Source organism: Orbicella franksi, chromosome 12, assembly GCF_964199315.1.
Source record: "Orbicella franksi chromosome 12, jaOrbFran1.1, whole genome shotgun sequence".
Taxonomy (NCBI): Eukaryota; Metazoa; Cnidaria; class Anthozoa; order Scleractinia; family Merulinidae; genus Orbicella; species Orbicella franksi.
Genome location: NC_138156.1, coordinates 20,890,396 through 20,916,101, shown reverse-complemented (window position 1 = coordinate 20,916,101; position 25,706 = coordinate 20,890,396). Strand labels below are relative to the sequence as shown.

General features: G+C 39.3%; 5 protein-coding genes across 7 annotated transcripts in view; 2 read left to right on the top strand and 3 right to left on the bottom strand.

Moving 5' to 3' along the window:
• LOC145462727 (uncharacterized) overlaps positions 1-25,706 on the bottom strand; it is a 179,673-nt gene that overhangs the window by 93,010 nt on the left and 60,957 nt on the right. The gene's annotated exons all lie outside the window — the stretch shown is intronic.
• On the bottom strand, positions 479-9,333 carry LOC145462737 (O(6)-methylguanine-induced apoptosis 2-like). Of its 3 annotated transcripts, XM_081446331.1 has the most exons (11): positions 7,463-9,330; positions 6,734-6,852; positions 5,674-5,772; positions 5,169-5,214; positions 4,841-4,898; positions 4,410-4,482; positions 3,980-4,047; positions 3,735-3,787; positions 2,665-2,842; positions 1,883-2,076; positions 479-1,252 (listed from the first exon to the last, which is right to left on the bottom strand). In XM_081446331.1, exons 1-11 carry the CDS (start codon positions 7,539-7,541, stop codon positions 1,185-1,187), a joined length of 1,035 nt encoding a protein of 344 aa, XP_081302457.1. In that variant the 5' UTR covers positions 7,542-9,330; the 3' UTR covers positions 479-1,184. The 3 variants fall into 3 exon arrangements, with proteins under 3 accessions (XP_081302457.1, XP_081302455.1, XP_081302456.1); XM_081446329.1 differs by lacking the exon at positions 479-1,252 and having other exon boundaries at positions 1,270-2,076; positions 7,463-9,333; XM_081446330.1 differs by lacking the exons at positions 479-1,252; positions 7,463-9,330 and having other exon boundaries at positions 1,270-2,076; positions 6,734-7,438.
• LOC145462758 (uncharacterized) lies at positions 9,748-13,879 on the top strand. Its single transcript, XM_081446350.1, has 2 exons — positions 9,748-9,996; positions 10,031-13,879. The coding sequence occupies exon 2, from the start codon at positions 10,842-10,844 to the stop codon at positions 11,577-11,579; it is 738 nt and encodes a 245-aa protein (XP_081302476.1). The 5' UTR covers positions 9,748-9,996; positions 10,031-10,841; the 3' UTR covers positions 11,580-13,879.
• LOC145462734 (uncharacterized) lies at positions 13,988-19,818 on the top strand. The gene is made up of 2 exons (XM_081446326.1): positions 13,988-17,918; positions 19,763-19,818. The coding sequence occupies exon 1, from the start codon at positions 14,615-14,617 to the stop codon at positions 17,432-17,434; it is 2,820 nt and encodes a 939-aa protein (XP_081302452.1). The 5' UTR covers positions 13,988-14,614; the 3' UTR covers positions 17,435-17,918; positions 19,763-19,818.
• LOC145462736 (uncharacterized) lies at positions 21,562-25,692 on the bottom strand. The gene has a single exon (XM_081446328.1). It carries the CDS (start codon positions 25,413-25,415, stop codon positions 22,611-22,613), a length of 2,805 nt encoding a protein of 934 aa, XP_081302454.1. The 5' UTR covers positions 25,416-25,692; the 3' UTR covers positions 21,562-22,610.

Genomic DNA, 25,706 nt, shown 5'->3' with positions numbered 1-25,706 from the left:
GAGAAATAAAAGCATAAAAATCTATAAGGTCAGATATCCAAATGCCAACAGGGTCATGATTTTATTTGTTTAAACTTGATGAATTGCACTTCCGGTACCTCAAATATCAATTTCTGTCACAAAGCATTTACGCACTCGTTCATGAATTAAACATTGTGCAGGATGCTGGTTCACAAAATTCCCTCCCCCTCCCTCCAAGAAGTGCATAATATCTAGTTTCCACTTATGGGTACGACAACTAAAAGAAACTTTGAGAAGAATGTGCAGCTAGCCATGATCAAGAGTTTTTCTTGAAGGGAGGCTTTGGACAGTTTTGGTGCAAGGACTTGAAGCAAGTGTTTACGAAGGTTTCAACTTACACCTGTTTGGGAGCTGCCAGTCAGTGGCAATTTGCTGCATTCCCATATCCATACACCACAAAACTGTACAACACAATACAGCATCTTAAAAATGCAAAAGCACACATTTTAGCATGCATCCTGCCTGTAATTAACATCAATTTTATTTTTCAAACCTCACATGCATTAACACCATGCATGAAAAAACTCTCAACATTATTTTATAAAAATACATTTTTCTAATCCCAAAGTATAAAGTCTTATTTTTGCATTATAAAAGTACTCACACTGGGATTGGTGTTTGGTTCTGGGAGCAATGGCTAAAATCATTTTATTATATTTATAATATTAAAGAATTATGCATTCTGTAGTGCCTACAACCTGGTTGATAAATGTGAGTTTAAAATTTAAAATCATGGTGGAACTTGAAACTCAATTTTCTTCAGAGCTCAAACTAAAAAAAACACATATATCATAATCTGTAAGTGTTACATAACTTTAGTTTTTGAAATATTTACACAAGCTTTAAAATGTACAACCTAAGCTTTTGCATTTATCTACATGCACTTAATATATACTTTATTAGGCAATGAAAATATGTGATGTATGAATATGAGCAATTTGCAATCTAGAAACACCAAAATTACAGACTGAGAAATTGACAATAAATATAACAGTACAGTTTTCACATCTTTACATGTATGTACATTGTATCTGGTTCCTATTTTGATCAATAGTTATTTATGTTTTAAAACAAGTATATTAATTTGTTAATAACTTTAAGTAAGTCCATAAATTATTTTGGTAATAAAATCCACTAAAGGCAAATTGCAAATTGGATGTAGACTATATCCATCTTCCTTGTGAATTGTAGATGAACGACTGTTTGCCATAATGCTGTGGTCGATAGGTTGCTGTAATGAATCAAAAAGTTGCGATAACTGTTAAATACAAAAGTAACTCTTATATCTTTTAATTAGTCAGCAATGAACACTCTTGCCTTACCGTGGACTTGCAAAAAATTAGGTTTACCATTGATAATAATATTGCAGAAACTATTGTTGGTTAGCAAACTGTGCTCAGTTGTGGGTACTGTCTTTTTGATTCTTCAACATTGATGTTGCCAATGGCAATTTTAGCATACAATGTATGTGTACATACCGGTACATATTTAGGCAGAGAAAACTTTTCAGAAACACTGTTTAGTAACAATGTCAAATTTTTAATAAGTAAAGTGCTAAAGAGATTCCCTCTTGGTAATTAATGGAAACCCCAATGAACAGAAAGGGCAAAATGAAAAATTCTAATCAAAGTGCATGTTAGATCATTTTTAAGCAGCTTGAATCACACTTTTTGTTTTTGTCTGTTTGCTTTTTCATTTGAAAAAGATTGGCATGCATATTTCACAATTAAAATAGACAACAGTGTATATTAAAATGACATACATGTATTATATTATCTTAATGATAAGTACAACATGAACCACACCTGGTCCCAGGCCGTGTAGTTAATTACTATTGCTGTCTGTTTTGTGGTTAACATACCTGGCCCTGGTGAGTCCTCCTCTCCAAGTACTCCCCCTGTCCATCGACTGGTCGTTGAGACGAAGGCAGAACTAGACATGTAGTGTTTAGGGGGGCCTTCATAATCAACCACATTGTAATGACCAGGACCTGGCATAGGTTCAAGGGGTGGGAGGGGCATCGCAGGTGCCGAGATACACAAGTAGTGCTTGTTACTGCAAGGAGAAAGTAAGGAAAAAGTCAAACTTGTACACAAAATTTTTAACACAATAATATTATTAATTTGCAATGCACAGTCCAGTAAATATAGTTATGTAGCTTTTTTTTGAACCAAAGTATTTTTTTCCAGCTGCATTCTATGGTCCAGAAAAAGAAGTTACTAAAAAGTCCACCCTCTATTAAATAAAAATTTATTGGGTTTATATTTTGAATACAATATTAATTGTACAGGGTGTTTATTTCAAATTTCAGGTTTTCCCTTGTAAATGTGTATGACTGTGCCAGCTTTATTTTTATACAGTCTTAGGTTTGGCTGTTCCCCCTGCTCTTATTTCATAAGTTCATTCAGACTACCTTTAGTCACAGGGGTGGTGGGTGTATTGTACAAAATGTTTTGTGATTCTATTGGGATGCGTGATCAAACTAAGAAAATACATGGTGTACATTTTACATAATCATGCAGTTGTTTAAATTTATGGGATATTCATTAAGTAAAGCCAAACTTTGATTACAAAACTCAGAGTTAGCTTGACAAAAAGGAATACCACTATCACCATCTAGTGTAATCCCCATACTGTACTTACTGAAATCCTGGTTGCTCCTTTGATGTACAGACATCTACTTTTTCAAAAGGTTTATATGACCCTGGCCCAGGGTATGGCACAGGAGACTGCATCATTTTTCTCTCTGTTGTGGACTTAAAGGGTGCTGTTGCAATTTTAGGTGAATCTGTTACAAGCGTGTCATTGATTGTGTAGTGACCTTGGTGAGAAAAAATGATAAGAAACCAACTTGACATTTGAAATTAAGGGACCAAAACTGGAAACATGAGATACACAGAGATTTGCATGGCAGCCATGTTATATGGCAGCAACAACAGAATTTGTTTCATTATTAATAATACATTGTAGTCATCATCTGTCTTGTCATTGGTGAAAAGCCTACAGTTAATTCTGGGAAACAGCACAACCTACAGATTATTCACTAGTCTGCTCGCAGATTAGTGAATAATCTGTAGGTTGTGCATGCAATGTATGATTTCCAAGAGCAATGTCAAGTTCACAGACAGCGAAGTAAGAACGGGACTTTTCGATTTGCTTTATTGACCCAGCAAGAAATTGAGGAATTGCTTGAAGATAAAGATTTGGAATGTATAACAAAACAAGGTCTTGGTTAGTGTTTTTGGCTTCGGCTGATAACACTTACCCTCAACTTTGATTATTCCAGATACAATGTATCACAAAAACCTCATCCAATAATTGTTTATAATTAGGTGAATTTACTATGTTCCCATTTTCAACAGCTGTTATTGCAGTTGATTCTGCAGTCAAATATTCTTTTGTTTTAAAAGGCACGCAAACAAGGCAAAAGGGTCAATACAATGCAGAATTGACCCTTTCGCCTTGTTTGTGTGTCAAGCCACTGGTAACTGCAATAACAGCTATTCATTGTTCCTGCCATCTAACATGGCCACCATAGAGAACCTCTTTAAAGTAGTATATGTACTCACTGGAACAAGTGTACCTACATACATGTATGCATATTATTAGTCATACCGGTAAGTGTGGTGTGTCTGAATTACATAGTAAAATCAGTTTTAATTTATGATAGGAAGGTGACTTTCAAAGAGAAGGTACAGACTGATGTATCTTACATGGAGATGGTCCATAGCTTGCTCCAGTACTCCAGTCCTTTGACCTTTTAGATCTGAAAAAGTGAAAAATAATACCAGTCACCAATAGTTACCGGTACTTTCATCAATTTTAATAATACAATCATTGTTAGTAAAATGACAAATTTTGCCCAGAGAACTCTGAGAACATTAATCAGTTTTCCCAGCTTGACACAACCATTATCAGTAGAATTTATGAACTGGTAATGACATCAAAGGTTTCTTACTTTGATTGAAATGCAGCACAAGCTGCAACATTATTGTCATAAACAACTCTTCCTGTAGTTCGACCAACCTGTCATGAACATAATATGAAAATTCAAATTAGACGGCATACATAGTATCATAGGTCTGCTAAGCATGTAAACAGCTTCAGCTTTATAATACATTGTATCAAATGATTACTAGTAAAAACATCAACATGTACAACAACATCATTTTACTGATAAAATGTTTTCCAAAGAGAGGTTTAACTTTTTCTGCCATGGCTGATTTTTGCAGCTGAACACAGTCATGTACATGTTAAAGGGTACATGTATAATACACATCAAAAGCATATCACCTCGACTAGGTGATATGCTTCAGTCTGTACACATTCATAGCCTTTGTTTGGCCATGATTGTCACTACAAGGTATCAATGACAAAAAAGCACTTACTGAATATTGGTTAGGTGCTGGAAACTGTTCTTTTTTTATGTCCCTTTGCAAAGCAATTGGAAGGTGGAAATTCCTACATGCAAAAAAAGTGTTTTAAATTATTGCAGTAATAATAAGGTCCTGAAAATATGCACACCCTAAAAGATCTGAAGAGACTAAAGAGGGTAGGAGGTTTCAAAGGTCAAATTTTGAAGGAAAGGTAAATGGGAATTTCCAGAGGGGTTGGTACTCAAAATATGCCTGGGTCTTCTGAGGGAAGGGTATACATGTAGATATGTGTTACTGTATGCTCTGGAACAGTACAATGAGCCCTCCTGAATATTGGCAGGATTATATTTTAGTTCTTTTGAAAATATTACATGTGACCTTGCAAACTAGAGACTAAACAATTTATTGTGTTTCAGAAAGTCACCATCCTACTTGACTTGTACCTTGTGACAGTAGATTTGTTGAAGTTGTGTTCTCTTGATACTGAGGGATCATACAGACCTGAAAAAAATATTTGTCTTAATATAAATTACATGGAGATAACAGCCAACTCGATTCAAGGTCTGAATCTGCCCTTACAACACTGTCAGTAGAACATGACCACAAATGATAACAATGGCAATGATGTCACATAACCATAAATTTTAGATCTCGAACTAACATTGCACCACTGCATATCTTAACGACACTGAAAATGCAGTGGAAATTCTGCATACCTTGGATAGCTTATGATGAGCAGGAAGTGGGGATTGTGCATACAAAGTAATTTACCTGGGCCTGGACCTGTATTCTTAACTCCTCTTGGGAAACGCCGTGCCTGCAGCAAAATTATTATGTAGCTATACATCAGTAAGAAAAATAAATTTATTCAAAATATAACCCTCCAAGCTGCCATAACTTGTAACTATACAATGAGTTAGCTATTATATAATAATTATTACTACATACACAATTTACGTATTCAACCATTTGATTAATCATCCCACTTCACCCCTCCCACTCCACTGGGAGTTTTCAGAAGTCGTCATATAATCATGGCAGATCTTGAACTTTGTGGCACAAACAGCTCTAGATAATTTTATGAGTAACAGTTCCTAATCATGAGAACATTAATCTAGGGTGGCCCACTTCCTTTTGCAGCAGGTTACTTTCAGTTGATAAATGTTGGGGTTTAAGTCCTAAAAAATAATCAAATTAATAGAGGTTACATAAATTTGCAAATTATTGGTAGTCTTATTCTTGGGAGGTTATTTCTTACTGTTAATTTAATGCTAACCTTGGAGGCAAATCCACCAAAACCTTTCTTGGAAAAGGAAGAGCTTGCAGTTTCAGTTGATTTCAGCTCACCATAAGTCCCGGGTCCTGGGTTTGCACTCTGAATAAAAGATATTAAAAACCTTGCATTAATGTGTTGCAAAGAAGTAAATGTAGCTGTACAATGTTTTATTAAAAATACTACACTGCTTACATTAATCTCAAGGAAGTTAAATTGAAAAATGGCTCCAGTACAATAACAACAACACTTGATTTTGCTCAAATTATAAAAAACCAAGCAAATAAATAAATTTAATGACAAAAGAAACCCAAATATCACAAAAGAAAAATTTCAGTAGCCTAATAGATACTTACACCTAATCATACCTTTATGATACACTTCCATGGCATATCAAGCGAGTTTGGTAAGCCATGGTTCATATTTTGGCAATACGTACAGTAGTTGTGCCAAAATACCCATGGCAAGGCCAAACCAACCTGATATGCGGCCAAAGCGCACCAGAAACAGTATTCGGCCAAGTGACTATGATATTGTAGTCATATCAGGTCAGTGACTTGATATCACAGGATATCAGGACAGTAGACTCGGCTTCTGATTGGCTAATTGTGAATATGGGTGCAGTAATACAGTCAGATAACTATAGTCAGGTAATATAGTGGTGCATTTAAAAGCTTAGAGTGTAACTAGACAATAAATACATGTAAGTATGGCATGGCTTTGAGTTTGCGTCACAGGAGGCAGCGTGGCCAAGTGGTTAGAGCGCCAGATTTGAAATCCGTAGGTCCCAGGTTCAAATCCCATTCTGACCACCAGCTGATGTTGTTCTTGGTAGCTCAAAGTTCAACTTCTCAGCTGCACTTGTAAATAGCCAACTGGTATGCCTGACCTGCCAGTTGGGATTCTTAACCTAGGGTAGTTATGTTTATGTGAATATTTATTTATCGTTGTTTGTTTACATTGGTCCTGAAAAGCCCCAATGGGGAGTGGCCAATTAAGTACACATAGTTCATAATTTCCTATGCCTTGCATATAGGAGCAAATCTTATTCTACTGTACATACCACATTCATCCCTTCAAAGCGCTTGGATCTTGAAAGGAAACCTTTCCTCTCTGAGTTGTCACTCACTATTGTCTGATATTTACTTGGAATAGAAGCTGATGCCGCTGTCTTTCCATGACCTGTTATAAGATAAAATAATGCATCATCAGCTGAAAATCTGTAACATGAAATTCTCAAAGTACGCCCAAAGATCATATTTTTCTTGTATTTCTCTGCATTTCTGAATGGTGCAAAGTTTCTCTTGAGGAGGGAGATGTGGGGTTTATATTTGAATAATTGAATACTCTTCAGTAAGCTTCCATGAGGTAGCTTACATTGGCAGTAAATAAGTCCCGTCAGAAAAGATTTAACAAAGAACTCCCTGTTCAAACGTCCGATCAATCAATCATAGAATACATCAAAGTTTTTCGGGGTACAAAACATTTCACACCGCTCAATAATATGAAAACAAATGACAACGACTGATATAGTTACGAAAGCAAGATGGCGTTACTTTAGTCTGACACTTGCTTTACGCAAACCAAACAGCTTGGAAAACGTGTTACCTTATTTCTATTTAAGCTTAAGCTTAAACTTAAAACATTTTCATTGACTGCTGGCAGATCATATTTGCCAAATCGAACGCAAATGTTTTCCCTTTTAATTGTCATCTATCAAGGGAAATCACTTCAACTTTCGTTTTTAGTCATAGTCACTGAATCACATATGGCTGATCATCTAAATCGTTACCTTTGTGAATCCTTCCTGTTGTTATAGTTCCTCCAACAGCTCTTCTTTGTGGCTCTTCAACTTGTACGCTGTCCGCCATTTTGCTGTCTGACTCCTGGTCGCCTTGGTAACGTGCTTTCTTCGGACTGACCAGACTTAGAAGCCAGGCCGCGTATCGTGAGCTCAGGCTAAGGCCTGGTTCCGATCCTTCTTGCACAGTGGCTTGAATTAAGTAATTTTTACGGCAGAAATTAACTCTGTAATTAAAACTCGATCGAGCTATTGATTCGAAACTTCGACATTCCTCAGGGCATTTGAAATGTTAAAGTTTTGGTTGTTCAGCTCCCGCGGACCAAAAAGGTCGAAAAATGTTTTTCCCTTCCCTTCCTGGGATACCCCAGACACAGGGAATACTGTGTCCCAAGAATTGTAAAATGTAAAAGTGATTACATTTTCCTGAGCAAAACTATGTATTTACCTCCAAAGATATCACAAAGATCTGGAGAGCTCTTCTTTTCTTGACAAAACATTACACAAGGAATTTCGATGTCTTCTAGCTTCATCACGATTTCGAGCAACTTGAGTCAAATTCCCCGAGGCATCCCTCCCTTCAGGTGACAAATTCCAACTATAATGACCACCCCCTAATTCCAAATTCCGCCCCTCGGGACACATCAACGAGGTGAATTAAATGCCCAGGGCATGGCCGGGGAATATCGATGTCTCATTTCGATCAATACTGTGACTGAAACGCACAGGAAAGAAAAGCCGACGACTATACATTTAAAACTACGGTGAAACCTGTATTAAGCGGACCCCATATTAAGCGGACACCCTTTATTAACTGGACACCAGCTGAAGTCCCAAGATTTTCTTCCCACATTTGCTGTAAAATAAACCTGCATTCAGCGGACACCTCTGTTAAGCGGACGCGGACACCAATATTAAGCCATTTTGTTGCACAAAACCTGCAATAAGTGGACACTTCAAGAGCTTTTTACTTCTAAAGGTCTTGCTGAGACTCCTTCAACATTGTTCAGCGATGTCGTTTTAAAGCTAAGTGAGTATTCCAGATTGATGCATTGACTGACTAGACATTCTCCTATGAGCAGTGTTTGATCTTACACTGTGTTACAGTGTGTTACACTGTGTTACACTGTGTTACAAGAGAGTTGATAATTAACTATTATTGCGCAGCACATTAGAACCTGTTTTGAGAGGACACCCTGTATTAAGCAGACACTAGTGCGGAGGGTCCCAAAAGAGTCCGCTAAACACAGGTTTCACTGTATACTTTTCCGGCTTTTGATCTCATTATAAGAATTTAACCTATCATTTTCAGGGAAAGAGAATTGCTCATCAGCGGTTTTAGACCCTATTAGTATAAAATTTCAGCTAACGTAGATACTTAGCTGTTGTTATCAAGGAAATATAAAACGTCACCCTTAAGTATTTACACACCCACCTATTCAAATACTCAAGTTAGTTAGAAAGCTGTTTAGAAAGTTCAAAAGTTAGCCTGTGCCAATATCAACGTTTTCGGGCTCTTTATCAATTCTATTTTTCTCGTGGGTGGATGAACAGACTGCTGACAAATTAAGTTCTCAATTCTCTAGTGTAAACGCTCGCCTCCGGCCTTATATTTACCCATACATTTGGATTAATAACCTCCCACTAGAATAACTCAGGCTCGTGTCTGCCTCGCGAAATAATAATAATAAAAAACACTCCTCATTAGCATACTAACACGCACAGGTTTCCTTCCCTATATTCACTAAAATCGTAGACGTAGAAACATCCAATGCGGCACCAGTAACTGAAAAGAACACGCGCTTGATGAATTTTTTCATTTTTTTTTTTCGTTTCTTTTTTTGCCTTTTTTTCACGAGTTTTGGTTTTGATAGAATTAAAGAACTCATCAGTATTTTTGATTAAAACATTAAAGAGATGTAAATGAGGACGGCAAGTGAATCAGCTGGAACAAAGTAAAAAGAATAACTAATTTATAAGACACTTGTTTGATTCAAAACTTTTACATACCGTCTGCAGTGGATAAAGGAAAGTTTGTTTCCCTCTTTGTGTACCTCGTTAGAAGTTTTGCGTTAATTTCGAGGTTGATATTTATTTACTTTGTTAGTAATTTTAAAAGGAGAGAGAAGATTAATCGCGACTGGATTTGAATATCATGCACACATTGTATATTGTCGAAACCTTCGGCTGGTTACCTTGGAAATGTCATACAAAGGTTAATGCAATTTTGGCTGGCTTTTGTTTAAAACAGGGATATTAAACCTCCAAAACGGCGCTCTTGAATAAGTAAGTAAAGCTGGTTCCGATTTTATTTTATTTCACTTTTTTGTGTTTTATCAGTTGAACCTATCGATTCTTTGTTCCGCGAAATTCTAACTGTTGACTCTGAATAAGTAAACAAATTCGAGACAAATGATTTTTTTTCCTCGATTTTTTTTCGTGAGGAGAAACGTTCGCTGATAAATCGTTTATGGGGGCGTTTTAGACGGTCGGGGGAGTTTATCTCTTAATCATTCTATTTTTCTGTTTAAGTCGCTCTCTTTTGAGCGAATAATAGAGGTAATTCCCCGGGGGATGTTTTATTTATCGCCGATGCAATGTATGATATTAGATTTTTCCCGCCACGTGGACAATCCTCAAGGAAAGCCATTGTTCGACTTTCAACCAGTCAGGAGGCCCACTATCCCAATTTGGACAACACTAGCCAATCACAACACGGTAAAGATTGTTTTGAAGGGTGAAAATTGTGCGCGTCGGGCAAGGAAAACGCGATCGCGAAACAACAGCTGATCAGGGCAAACAAAAGATATTAACATGTTTCTAAGCGCATTCAAATCAACTGCCAGAGTGGCATGAAAAAGGAAACTAGCTGATCGCCAAATCTTTTCCCAGTTCATTTCAAGAAACGGGACGAATATTGTTCCTGCTCAGGTATGGCTTTAAAGGGGCTTTAAAGAAAATCCTGATCGAAGCGTGGCTTTTACTTTACATTTGGCACGTGAATAGACGGCGAATGTAGATCACAGAGATGAATAACATTTAGCTTCATACAGCTGGGAGATTCACGGACACTCAAAAAAGTTAGTTTTATTTCGGCTCTGGAAGAAAAGGGTGTAATTATTTTCAAACCCAACGGCGCACAAGCTTACTCTTCCACTTGGCTTCTTTGTTCAAGATTTTGACATTTTCTGCCATCAAGAAATACACGGCAAACACTACCAGGGTAACGCTAAAGATGGTCGGAACAAGTGGCTGGCTAACAATCTGCTCTAGAAGATAAAAATTTTACGCGAACGCCAGTCGCCGCTTTTTTACAAATTATATACACTCGTGATTCAGATAGATTATTTTTTAAGGTTTTTTGATTATCATGACTCAGTCGCGAAAGACTCGAAAGACGCGTTCGCGCTCCACGCGCGAAAAAACATCCCGCGATGAATCTCGCTTCGGCATTCGTTACTTACATCATCACATGTTCGCGAGAGACACGCCTGGTGATCAACAACTCTGCCCTTACGAGTGCAAATGTGGCGCGTCCATGTCTTCGATTTACAGCGGAAAGACTCTAGTTTTGCTCACGCTCTCCATTTTAATTCTTCTAATCGGCGTCACGTTCATGCTAGTCGGCTACTTGATCCCACGAAGGTCTGTTGTTTACCTGGAGAAGAGCGATGGCACAAGAACAGTGGTCGACCAAACCGCCATCACGTTTAATACTTTGCTGGACGATTTTACGTTGGTTGGAACAGTTCTTGTACCACTCGGAGCCCTGTCATTCTGTGTTATACTTTTAGTTCCAATCTGCCGTTCTTCATCGGCTCAGAAAAAAGGACAGTATTTTAAAGCACCAACCGAGGAAACGGCGGCAAATTTAGCGGCGAAGTCGACAAAAACACCCGATAGCGCTTCAGTCGCTTCCGAAGACAGCCGTTCGCTCAGTAGTGCTTCTTCTTCAACGCTACAAAAAATTCCAGTTCTCGCGCTCGTTCATAATGTTCAGCCGGAGCAAAAATCTGACACTTTAGGTTCCTCGGGGAAGGGCAAAGAATACAGAAAGAAAACTGGAAAGTTCAAGGACTCATTTGACGAGGAAGAAGAAGAGGAATAACTTTAACTTGACTTCACTAATTTCCCGCATGGGGAAATGTAGGGTCTTAAAATCATACAAACGAGTCAATCTCTTTATTTTTATCTTTTTTTTCTGTTGTCATTTTGAGGTTATTTTATTTTATTATTACTATTATTTTTTTTCAATTCTGTACAGAGAGCGAATTGAACGATCATATATTCTACATGTAAGAGTGCAGATTTAGAGTTACCCGGTCAAGATGATCATATTTTTGTACAAAAATAAAGCATTCGCCAAAAAAAAAATGCTTCATTAAACATCCGCCGAAATGAAACCACGGCTGAGAACGAAAGGGAAGCGGACGAATTGAAACTGTGTCAAAATATTTGCTTGGGAAAATGAAAACTGTCATAGGAGTCGGAAATTTGAATTGAGCGTATACTCGCTAGTGGCGATAAAGACAATTTTAATCATTTATGTTGGCTGTTTCTTAAGATTTTGCTGAACCAATCATACCTTGGGCATAATGCTTTGAATTGAACAGCTGTCGGAATTTTAAAAAATACAATTGCGGAGCAGGAAATTATAGTCACACTAAGACACACCGTTTGCACAAATCAGTTTTTTAGTAACATCATTGAGTCGAGGAAATTTATCTCGACAGTCGGTGACCTCTTGGCCATAATTGTCAAGTTATGTAAGCGTTATGTTACCTCATTATTGTTATCGGTTATGTCTTATTTGAATTCACTTCAGAAGTGAAACTTTCTGGTCTGGCTGCACTGATTTTGCCAATCTGGCCAAAGGAATATTGCACTGCAAAAATCTTTTAGAGTTTATAAATAAAATAATACCGTGTTTATTGGTATGGCCTGTTACAGGGCAATAGAGAAAATTACGTAGTTTACGTTGTGTCATACTGACGCGCAAATCACGAGCTTAAAACCACTCACGTAAAAAAGACTCTTATAAAGTAAAGGAAAAGAAAATGCTGGGGAGCAAAAGTGAAGAGCCGCTAAGCGATGCAGTAAATTAAAACGAAGGGTTTAAAAGAGATTCCAACTGAAACTTCGTAATTTTCATGGTGAAATTCTGAAAACCCGGACTTTGTGAAAAGTTGTTTGGAGTTACTAAATCATCCCAGTGTCGGCAGAGTGTCTTCCTTTGCTTTGTAGCTGAAATTTAGCTAAACCGGCTTTAGGCCATCCCCCCCCCCCCGTTTTTTTTTTTCGTTTATTGTCGAATGCGTTTTCTGATTTTAGGTCGGTCGGTCGGAAACGGAAAAAAAAACAAAAATAAAATTGGAAAAGGAGTCTGGAGCTGGGAGGCCCGGTACCTCAGCATAATATCCGTGGAGCCTGGAAACAACAAGGTGTGGCTACAAAGTCAGCATCGCGGCAATGGAGGAAGGAAAAAGTCGACGTCGTTGTTAAAATCAAACGAGAACAGGGAAAAACTAAAAATTTGTAAGGCAAAAAATTGCTTATGTTTCAGATTAAAGTGACAAGTGTTTGAAATAATGTGTCACTGCCTTCATTGCCTTCTGTGTAACTTTCCTTTTTTTTTTTTTTTTTGAAAACGCGAAAATCTGGGTCGGTCGGACGACGCTAAACAGAGAAAAAAAAGGGGATGGCCTTGTCAGTAGATTAATCTTTATTGGCCTGTAGGGGACTAAAATTGACTCGAAGAGGTATATCCCAAGAGTCCATACCCCAGGAGTTAAATGATGTTACTACACCGAGGACTGAGTACTATACTGTAGCTGATTAGTAATCATAGATTTATCATTGTGTTGGAGTATTAGGCCCTGTCCACACACTACGCCGGAGAAACTTGAAAACACAGCTTTATTTCTACAGTTAGGCGTACCGTCCACACTGATCCGTCACGAAAAGGGAGCTTTTCGAAAACGCTCCTCAAACTGGAGGAATTTGAAAACGCCGGCTTTGCGTTTTAGTGTGCGGGACAGAAAACATTTGATGCGTTTTCGCCTCTGTTTTCAAATATCTCCGGCGCAGTGTGGGCGGGGCATTAGTTGCTTTGGTAGTTTATAATAGAAATGTACGTGACGTGTGCATTGTAACAAACCATGGCCGTTTGCCGAACTACACAACGAACTGGTAAGTTCGTTTTATGTATGACCAGGAGCGCATGAACTCCTAGCATGACCATAAACCATGTCTGTATCCCGCCGAACTTCACAACTCAGCGAGTAAAGAAAATATGTATAAAGATCGCTGAATGGGTTCGAACCCCATCAGTTCAAGCCTGAATTTTTTTCAGGCGTTATTTCCACAACAACGACTATAATCCCTTATAAAATGGTAATGCTTTTTCCTCGATCTGTTCCAAGCCATTTGTAAAATTCCTTCATGAGTATGGCATATCATGGTATCAAGAATTTGGCGCGAAAATAATGGAAATTAAGGTCGTAAACAGGACTCGGAAATTAACGTTGACAAAAATTTCTACGATCGCGACTTAAATTTACGCAAATTTTTAAAATTCGCGTTAATTTCATGAAACTTTAATTTCCTGTAATGAGTTAGTCTCGAGCCAAGTTTAACAGACTCATCTTCTCCTTGAAGTTCACTACCCGTGGCGTCCTGTGATGACCTTTTATATATATTTGTAGTCATGCAATCGGACCTTAAATGACACTGATATCTGCCCCCTTCAAAGGCTTTTCCAAACGATACCTGAATGAGAGCTGTTTCGAGAAAGATTCTCGCACAGAAGCCCAAAAGCGTACTCTGTAGTATCGTAAGGTATTATGGGCATTGTTAGCTCACGTGTTATGGCGTTCAACATTAGTTCCCAGGCCTAGGCCAGCTCCTCCCTTCTGAGGTTGCGTAACGTTAACGTTATGCATCCATATATAGTCATGCGTTGGACATGCCACTGTGATGCCCGACAACCAGAAATTTCCATGTTGTTGATGCACTGTGGGCTTATTATGAAGTCTGGTGACCTCGGCAGATTCTTAGAAATTTGTGTCTGATCTCGTTGCTTCGATTTCCGAGAATTCTGCAACATTTGCGTCTGTCCTTAAGAAAAAGAAGTATCTAACAGAAATGTCTTCCATCTTCGATTCATCGCAAGAAAAAACGAACGGCTCTAGATTGGCGCGATTGCTAATTGACGGAGGAACAGAAGCCCTGAGGAAAGTTTTTCATTCCTTTATTCCGTCTTCAGCTTTACAAACAGTATTAAATAACAACTTGGCTTCGCTTGAGAACTTGAAGAAGAGAGGGAAAATATTCGATGGCCAGTGGGAACAACTGTTTCCTTCTACAGGCGACCCACCAGACTCGAAAACATTCGACATTACGCTTTTGCATTTATTGCTCCGTGTAATTTGTCGTTTAACTGAGCCCGTGACAGGATGGAACAAAATGCCTGTGGAAACCGATGCTAGTCGTGAAGCAAACATCGTCCGAATTAAATGCTCCCGTAATGATTTGTGCCATAGTATTTCTACCGACATTCCTGATGTAGAATTCGAAGACAGGTGGAACAAAATTTCTCAGTCTCTTGTAGCCCTAGGGCTTGATCAACAGGAAATAGATCGTCTGAAGACGGACCCCATTGATCACGACACCCAGCGACGAGTGGACGAAGAAGTAGGCAAATGGAAGCTTGATTTTGAACCAAGAGTACAGACCTTAGAGCAGGAAGTTCAGCAACTGAAAATGCACATTCAGGCGCCTATTTCAGGGCATACTGCTCCTTGTGAGCTCTCCAGCTGTCTTCCAGATGAGGTTCGAGATGTGTTTGGTCGTTCACAAGAAATTCAACAAGTAGTAGAAGCTGTCCAAAGTGGAACAGTCTCCATTGCTGTCATAACTGGTGGGCCGGGCTTTGGGAAGACGACTGTGGCAAACAAAGTGGCTCACGAGCTTGCCAAATCCGAAGACTGTAGGAGTGTTTTGTGTTGCTCTCTTGCATCCAAAACAACATTGAAAGATATAGCCACAACAATGATCCTTACCTGCAGTAAAAGCCACTCTCAACCGCCAGAGAATCCTCAACACTGGCTTCTAAACTGGAGCAAACAATTAATGGAGAAAGTGACATTCGTTTTGGACAATGCAGATGCTGTCGTTGAGTCTGGTAGTCGAGTTCAATTTGTCAATATGTTACGGGAAATGAGATCTTTATCAAATCAGAATTTGACATTTGTGATTACTTCGAGAAAAACGGTCAATGCTCCTAATTATGATTTTGAAATCATGAACATTAGACTGGCTTGTTTGTCTCCCGGTGAGGCGTCAGATCTTCTGCTTTCAAAGGTCCACAGCGCAGAAACTAAACAGAAACTCTCTCAGACGGCAAAGATCGTCAAGTTATGTGGCTATGTGCCCCTGGCGCTCTGCATTGTTGGTTCACTGCTTTCTGACTACAGAGAAGACAGATTAATAAAAAGTCTTGAAAAGGAGCCTTTAGTGGTCCTTCAAGATGATGAAATGTCCCTTGAAAAGGCAATCAAGACTTCATTTGATCTCTTGACCGAAGCAGAACAAGAGGCACTGGCCGTCATGTCCGTATTTCCAAGTTCTTTCGATTCTGATGCCGCCGAAGCTGTAATTACAGCAGGAGTGGATACTAGAACTCAGCCAGTTGTGCGGACTCTTCGCTCGCTGAAAAACAGGTCTCTTTTGGAGCAGCCAAGTTCATGTAGATATGAAATCCATCAGCTTATCCAAGCATTTGTAAAGAAGGTTAGTCAAGACAGGTATTCCAGAGAGATTAATCAAGCAGAAGAAATGGCCTGTGCTCACTTTATTTCTCGTCTTGCTGACAATGCTAATATGTACTGGAGCAAGGACAAGTGCAAAGAATCCATTAAAGCCTTCAATGTAGACAGGCACAACTTTGAGTACTTTCTGAATTTCTATGTCAACAAGATGGAGAAACGGGATGTGGATTGCCTACAATCATCTACTAGTAGGTTTCTTGACAATTTTCCGCAAAAATGTATGTATTTAGAAATGTGTCTTCTGCCAAGCTTTTACATTATGATTTTGGAAAAGCTTTTGAATCACTTTGACGCAGAAAGCCAACCCGTCCGTACAGTTGACCTTTTGTGTCTTCTTGGTCATGAAAAGAGGAAAGTGGGCAACCAAGCACAGTACAAAGATCTTATGGAACAGGCAAAGCTTGTTTATCGCAAGAATTACACTGAATTTAAAACAAACGGTTTGTCACAGGTCTTTTTTTTTAATAGTTACGCACGCTTTCTTTCTGGAAAAATGCTACCTCGTAAGTGGGAGCTGACCACTACAGCTTATGGAATAGCTTTAGACCTATGCAGGAAAAAGCTAAATGAACATCCTGAAACAGCAGCGACGTTGCTATTCATGGGAAGACACCAAAAAAGTATCCTGCATCTTGAGGAAGCAAGGAGCCTGTTTGAACTTTGTCTCGGCGAGCATTTTATGACAGCTCAAAGTCATAAAGCCATTGGAGACTTCCACTTCGTCCATGGAACTGACATGTGGTCCACTGATGAAGACAAATCCTCTGAGCACTACAAAGAGGCTTTGACCATGATGGAGAAACTGGGTATGGGAGGCCACAAGGAAAGCATTTTGACCCTAAAAAATTACGGACTTTGCCTCAAAGAGAAAGGGAACTATGAAGAAGCAATTAATTTGTTACTGAAAGCGAAACAAGTGGCTGACATTGAGTTAGAAGATGATCATAAATGGAAAGTGATGATTGAGACTCAGCTGGCTCTCTTGTACCATTGCGTTGGAAGAGCGGAGGAAGCGAAAAAAGTCATGAAGAAAGGACTCGAGATGAATAGAAGACTTCGACGGTCTATAAGTCTACTAGCGAACAAATTTGAAATTAAATTATTTCTTAATTTTTACCCAGACACATTTCTCTGAAATAGTTTGTTTGTAGAAAGTGCTGACATTCAAAATCGTTAGGTGATCAGCTGTAACAAATATTGGGCTGTGAAAATGTTACATAGAAAGAATTTGCTACAGTTCCTTTTTTGATCTCAATTAAAAACGCTTACAGACAATCAAACAGTCTTCTGGGCGTTTAACTTAATCGTGTTGAATAATTGACGCAGTTATATGTTGTTGTGAAGTGGCGTTTCAACTTGTACTTATTCTCTTTCTCTATTTTCGCTCGCACGGCATTTCTCTAAACGTCGCGTTTAAACACTCCACAAACGACGGAACATTATTGCGGAAACATTGCTTCCTTTGCGCGCGAATTAACTGAGGAGTAACAATTGCTGGTAAAGCAAAATGTTTCGAAACTTCCGAAACATTTTTTGGTTTCTCGGTAACAAAATGTTCTTTTACGTTACTAGTTCACGCAAACGGAGAAACATTTAAGGAGCCAATCTTGCAGCTTAAAGTGCCACTGAAACGAAATTTTCGTATATGAGATTTTTGCTTAGTAATAAAGTTTCAACCTTACTTGGAAACACTGCGGACTTTTTTTTCGCATACGTTAAGCGAAAACTGCTTTTTCAGCCGTTCGAAGTTGGCTGGTTAAGCCCAAAATTGGCGGCCATCTTGGCGCGACCAAAACAGCCTAGTGACGTCACTGGTTGTATTACTCTCATGCCGCGCTGAAAATTTAGAGTGATTATGGGAGAAGAGAATACTGTTCGAAGTCTCCCAAAAAACATCTTAAGGACATCTCAGAGCTGTAAAGCAGATAATCACAGTAGCCTTAGACAAGAAGAGGTGGAGAGTCGATCCTGGGGCTTTTCAGTCTATTTAATTGGATATTTGCAGGATATTTTATGTAAGCAAGCAAACGAGTGGGAGTTCTTAGATCGCAAAATGATCGGGACTCTTGGTGAAATGGCCACCACTCAATTAAACAATACCTACACTCATAAAGTAAAAAAGACATGAAAACAGGAGAAAGCGGCTTTTGAAATTATTATCCGGACTGCTGCTGCACGAATCGCAGCAACAACGCTTCGAGTTTCGAGTCGCTTCGCTTCGAGGAAACCGGACGCTTTGTGAGTTTCACCGCGGACGAGATTGTGCCACAGTGACCTTTAGTCCAGTTGCATCTGTTACATCCTACAAGTTATCAAATCAGCAACAATTTAAGAAACGCTCTTCTTTTATGCGAGGGAGCGAATTTAAACTATAAAGGTAAACTAAGCTGCCATGACCCTACACGTATGTTTTCAGGAAACGAGAGAACGCGTGACAATGTCGACGGCGAAAGGTGATATATGCAAATTAGTTCAAATTCTGTTTAATAAACCTTCGAAAGGAGTGTAAACTAGTGACGTTTTAACGAATTGCTTTGAATTTGGATACCATTAAATGAAGATCATAGACATAAGTATGTGCTAAAGAACTCAAAGTAATCCATCGACCGTGAAATATTGCAATTGGGAGATACGTGTAAAAGAGAAGCGAACTTCGCGCTTTGTTTACACTGATACATATGCGACGATAAAGCAAACCCTGCTGCGGATCACAATTTTCAAAGACACATTTTGTCTACCACAAGAACTCTCACCTATTAGTATCATAAAAAGATGCCCTCTGTGTGCAAAGAAGTACTCGACTCAAAGCTTGTGGACCGTTAATAACTTCGTGATTGTGCGGATGGCTGATGCGCTTACGGCTTTTACTGCAGTAAAGTTGCCGAGGATATATTCGAACCTTGTGTGATAGACCTTAGATAAACGTGAGAATCCAAATTTCAGAACCAGGCTGAAAACAGACGACGAAATATCGTGTTTAGGCTTTAGGACGTGATATAAAAGTTGCCACACTCGTCTTCGTAATCTCCAATCGAGTACTCAAGATGTTTGAAAAGTAACTGAGCTGTTCTAATCTGTGGCATTTATTTTGGTGAATCTGCACTCTTTGACGCCCTCCAACGTTCATGATATGTATTTCCTGTCAAGACTGGACAGAAATTACAAGGTAGAAAACTAGCAGGTATCGACAATATGAAAAATAGACTTGAATAAATCAAGTGAAAACAAGAGAGAATCTATAGCGCTTCTTGCGTGAATACCAGTGACGTCACAAGGTCCTTAAATTCGGTTCCAGAGCCCGGACACAGTTTTGCTCCTAAAAGTCGATTTCAGCAGCTAAAAAAAAGCACTTTCCGTTAGGATTTGACAGAAATAAAGTTCACCATTATTTTAAGCACGTTTGAAACTACAAATTGGGCTAATAAAAGAGAGTACGAAAATTTCGTTTCAGTGGCACTTTAAGAATGTTTTCTTCGCTTAGCGGGTTCCTTAAGAGCGAATAATTCTGAAACGAATAGGACTATGTAAAGTTTACATATATAGTCTGATAACTTTTCGCATGCAGTGTAGTTTCAACCCCCGAACGTAAACAATGTCCCCGGCTTGACTATACCGGGCGTCATGATGTCACGAGAACTGACAGTTGAAAACAATATAAGAACCTTACACTTGGTTGTTATAGGGCAGAGTAGTGACCCAGAACTGATCGTCAAATGCTACTGCCAATCAACTCGTTGATATGCGACAGAGAGGTTTCCTAGTAAGTCGATTGCGATGGTTGCTTGCTTCTAAGAATTTCCCGTCCAGGCTGTGTTTAATTTTGACGGCGCAAAAAAGAAACGTCTTTGATGCATCGAAGGAAGAACGAATGGCACAAGCTAGACGGCCAAGGATGCTGGTTGATGGAGGGATGCATGCACGTACTAAGGGACTGTTTACGCTGTATTCATCCGACAGTAACGTTAGCATTATGACTCGTGCTAAATAGCTCATGCGAGACTTTAAGCCCTGCATTTGAGGCTTGCGAGAAATAATTTCTCACTTCAGGTCAGGCACCAAACGCGTAAAAAATTGACATTCCTCCTCTGCTTTCGCCCCGCGGGAAGTTTGCAATTTTGACCGCGTCGACATTTATTACTGGATGAGACGGCGATGCTTCAGAGGTGAGCTTTGTTTCTGAGTTTCTCCCATCTCAAGCCAATACTCTAGCGAGTTATGGTCAATTTTGCATTGGAGCAAGATTGGTCGCCAGTCATTGGCGGCTTCCGACTCGATCAGGAAGCGAACGAGTGGAACTTGAATTTAAATCACGAGATGGAAGCTACGAGCACGAAGTACTGGAAATCAGAGGTCAACTTTGAAGCCTACACCAAACTACATCTGAGCTATATAGTTGTCTTTCTGAGAGAGAACTTTGCCGAGATAAAGCAAACAATCAAAGCCATCTTAAGTGTAACAATCACCGCTGCTTTGATGACTGGACTGACTGGGAAGAGAGCTGACTGAGGGCAGCAGAGTGTCTCATGAAACTATTGTTCTGTAGACTTGTGTTATATTGCCCTCTGCGGTTAGTTGTTATCGACGTGGCTGCCACCATGATTCGATTCGGTCTGCAGTAAGACCCTCTACTACCATTGGCTTTTAAACTTGAGGAACCTTTACGGTAACATGTTTCACGAAATGTTTCTGTAGACGCGATGTTCTCGAGTGTAATAACCGAAATCAATTTGTAAGCACGTATTGACGGAGCGTGACATGACAACATTACCAAAACAAAATGTGAGTTGTGCCAAAGTCTAAATTATCCCAGTTAACTTATCGCAGCATTAAAAATAGTTAGACCAAAATGGAAGTCAAGTCAAGTTTGTTCCTTAACTAACGTGACTTGCAACTACGTAATATACCATGGGTTTTTATATTAAAGGGACTCAAGGTACCCTATGCAATTTCTAAAAGCCTACATGAACTTATTTTGCGGAATTAAGAGTTACGATATGTTAACATTCAGTATAAACATGAAAACTGTAAAATACAAAATTCTATACCCTTGTATATCGGGTAAACCAAATGTACACTACTAATAATGAAAATACAGTTATAAAAAAAATATTTCACTTCTCAGGCCTTTTGGCTCAATTTAGTAACAATTCCGTAAACGTAATTTGCATATAGATTAAAACACTGTGAATACCTAATCAACCTTAAAAAAGACAAAACCGTCTTTCAATGAAAAATTAACTATTACATGAATATCACGATCTAGAGTAGCTTCCACTACCTTCAAACCCGTGAAGTTCCTTTTTGCTAATCTTAAAACCGTTTGAAGGGGGTTGATAATGGTACAGTGCCATTGATACTTAAGTACATCCTTAGAATGCAGCGATTGGAATTCTTTCTACTCCCCTGGATGAGATGCTAGTCCATCACAGTACCCCCAACTGAAGCATTTTGGCAGTCAGGTTGCTCTGACAGAGAAAGGTACAATAGGTACGGTGAGAATGAAGTGTGATCACTTGCCCAAAAACGCAACACAAAAACTCCAACCAGGCTTGAACCTGGTCTGGCTGATCCTGCTAACACTAACCATTAAACTACTTTGTTATATGCTCTGAAACAGGTTAGGGTGTGGAAAAATAACATCTGATAACCTGATTTTAGCGAATATAGGATTTGAGGTTATACCTGAAAAAAACTACAGTGACTGTCTCTGTCACATTTAATGACGCACATTCTAAAACTATAAATTTTGATCATAACCCCTTTATACAAAACCACACCCTCTTTCCCCTTCTCAATATTGGTGACAGGCACAATACACTCTAGTGACAGTTTTAGGTGTTTAGTCAACATCGAGCAATTATTGCCACAAATGATTTGTTTTTCTACCATAATTATTTACCAGGGCTGTGGCACACATACTTCATAATTGAATATTAGAGCCTAAATCCCTGTAGGAAGATATAGAGAAAATTTCATCATAACTGCTCTGATATGCATGACCTTTTCTGTAGAAAATATTACTTCAACAAAAAGCTTACTGAATTTCTATGGATCATTTGACATTCCCTTAATACAATCTTTTAGTATTCGTCAGTTCACCCATTCAATGTAACTAAATTGCTCTATGGAAGTCTCAGATTCTGTTGTGCAAACTGCTTGTTATGTCAAGAGACTGAACGAAAATTCGAAAAGTTAAATTCTATCCATAATCAACAAGATACTATTTTAGAAGTGAAATACTGTGATTAGCCAAACTCACAAGATCAATTAAATATGTCATCCTCCAGTTCACACATTGCTCTGTCAGAGTCTCAAATTTTCTTTAGCAAAAACTTGTTGGGTGGTTGATGATCTGGCAGTCCAAGTGCATCACTCATCCTCATTGCCTGTTCTTTGCATGCTTTTGCCTCTACCATATTTCCATTCTGTTTGTACCAGTAGGCCATTTGAACCTTCACATAGATCTTCCACCGGTGATTTTCTCCTAATTCTCGTTCTGCAATGTTCAAAGATGCTTGATATAATTTCATTGCTTCCTCCAGCTCATTTTGCAGTTGATGACAAATTCCTAGGTTGGTAAATGGCAGAATGCACTCTTTGTGGTCTTTAATGCCAAGATTTTCCATCATTTCGAGTGCTTGTCCATACAGTTTAATGGAGTTTTGACGGTCCTCTGAAGATCCCAGTTTTTTGTCACCGTGGAAAAGGTGAAAATCTGCAAGATCTTTCAGAAGAAGGGCAGTCATAACATGTGTGCCAAGACCCTTCTGAAAAAGGTTCAATGCTTCATTCAACTTTTTCTCGGCCTCATTACGTTCATTACGACGGTTGTCTTCTCTTCCAGAATAAAGCAAAGTGACACCTTTCTGTACATGATCTTTAGGCAAATAATTTTCACATACTTTCAAACCAATGTCAAATTGTTCTTCTGCTTTATCAAAGTTCCTCTCTTCGGAGAGAAATCGAGCATAATTATTGCGAAAAAAGGCTTCTGATACCTTTTCTCGGTGAAACTCATTTGGATTTTCTGTGTGCAGTTTTATGGCCTCCTCTAGAAAGTGTTTATATTGATCACGATTTCCAACTTTTCTTTTTTCATGCCCAAGCAAGCACAAAAGCTCCACTATCTTGCTGGTGGGCTGTTGTGGGGTGTTGTCGGACTTTAGAAGGTCAAGCCATGTTTCCAGGAGCTTGACATAAATGCTTGGAAGAAGACACATTTCCAGATACAGGCATTTTTGGGAAAACTCCTCCACTAAGGTCGTCAAATTTGTCATGAGGTATTGATGATCTTGACAGTTTAATCCTTGCAGGTAAAACTTTAGGAAGTACTCAAAGCTGTGCCTGTCTTCATTAAACGATTCAATTGACTCTTTGCACTTGTCTTTGCTCCAGTATATATTGGCATTGTCTGCAAGGCGGGAAATAAAGTGCGCAAAGGCCTCTTTTTCTCCCTTGGAATACTTGGTTTGGTCAATCTTCTTTGCATATGCTTGGATCAGCTGATGGACTTGATATCTCTGTGGAGCTGTCATCTCAACGAGTGACCGGTTCTTCAAGGAACGAAGGATCAATTGTGGCTGTTCAGTGCATGATGATGTAATCAAAGCCTTAGCAGCAGTAGAATCAAAGGAGCCAGGAAATGCAGACAGAAGAAGCAGGGCCTCTAGTTCGCTTTTACCCAAGGAGTCAAAGGAAGTTTTTATTGCTTTTTCAACGGAATTGTCATCACTCAAATCCTCTTTAAGGACATCCATTGGCTTTTCCTCCAAACGTCTTATCAGCTCATCTTCAGTGTAGACGTCTGAAAGCAACGAACCAACGATGCAGAGAGCCAGAGGCACACAACCACATAGCTCAACTAGCTTCTTTGTCTGAGAGAGCTTCACCCGCACACCTTCATCAACTTTAGACTCAACAAGTTTCTTTGCCTCATCGGAGGATAAAGGTGTTACTCTTACTTCTGCCATCTCCAGGCTTGAATGCTTAAATACTTTTCGAGAAGTGACAACAAAAGTAACATTACCTTTGGCTAACATCCTCATGTCTTGCAAAAGGCTTGCAAACCCAGCTCGGTCGCCTGATTCGAGAACATCGTCTGCACTGTCCAGAATGAAGGTAACCCTTTGTTGCTGTTGCTTGCTCCAATTTCGAAGCCAGTGTTGGGGGTTCTCTGGTGGCTGAAAGTGGTTTTTGCTGCACGTAAGGATCATTGAGGTAGCTACTTCATTTACTGTTGCTTTCGTCCTGAGAGAGCAAAACAAAACAACATTCTCTGGGTTGGTGGCCAGCTCGTGCCCCACTTTGTTAGCCACGGTTGTCTTTCCAAACCCTGGTCCCCCAGTTATTATAACAGTGCCTACATGCCTGGTTACAATGGGCTGGATGACCTGCTGTATCTCTTTTGAGCGACCAAAGACATTTGCAACTTTATCTGGAAGACAGTCTGCAAGTTCAGAAGTATTTTGGTCTGCTTGATTCCGCGACATTTCACCTTTCATCTTCACTACGTCTTCCTCTAAGCTCTCTAATCGTGGTTCAATTTCAAGTTTCCACTTATTTACTTCCTCCTCTACACGACGATCAGTGTCATGGTCAATCGGTTCAGTCTTCAGGCGGTCTACGTCCTTTTGGTCGAGGCCCAAGGCAACCAGTGCCGAAGAAAGGACCATCCATTTGTCTTCAAACTCGACTTCAGTAATGCTTGTAGAAACACTGTGACAAAGCTCATTTCTGTAACATTTGATTCGGACAATGTTCGCCTGAGGACTAACATCGCTGTCTGCAGGTAAATTGTGCCAGCCAGTTGAAGGCGCCGTCAAACTGCAAAATTCCCGTAGTAACAGATGCAGAAGTGTGACATCAAATGATTTCGAGTCTGGTGGGTCACCTGAAGGGGGAAATAGGATTTCCCACTGACTTCTGGTTATAATTTTCTTCGTCGAATGCAGTTTTGTAAGCTTTCCTTTGTTGTTGTTGAACACTGCCTGTAATGCTGCAGGAGGATGAATGGAATGCAGAAACTCTCTTAGCACGTATGTCCCTCCATCAATCACTAATCGCAACAGCCTTGAGCCATTTGTTTTTTCCTCCGAAGCATCAAGAATGGGCGGCATCTTTACGAAGCTTTGTGGTCAGAAAAAGCTTAACGAACGCCTCTAATTCTCAAATCAGAAACAACTTACGAGTCATTCAAGAGAATTACGATAATTCAGATTACTTTTTTAAGAGCCCGCGTTATTTGTGGTCAGATCATGGGTAAGGACATCGTGTAACTATCACACATTGATTTGTCAAGGTATACATGAAGTGCACAATGAATTCATCTCTTCCAAACTGTCAACATTGAAGTGCACGCTGAAAAAGTTCAATTAAAATTGATGTTGCAGAGTTTGGTCTTAAACTGC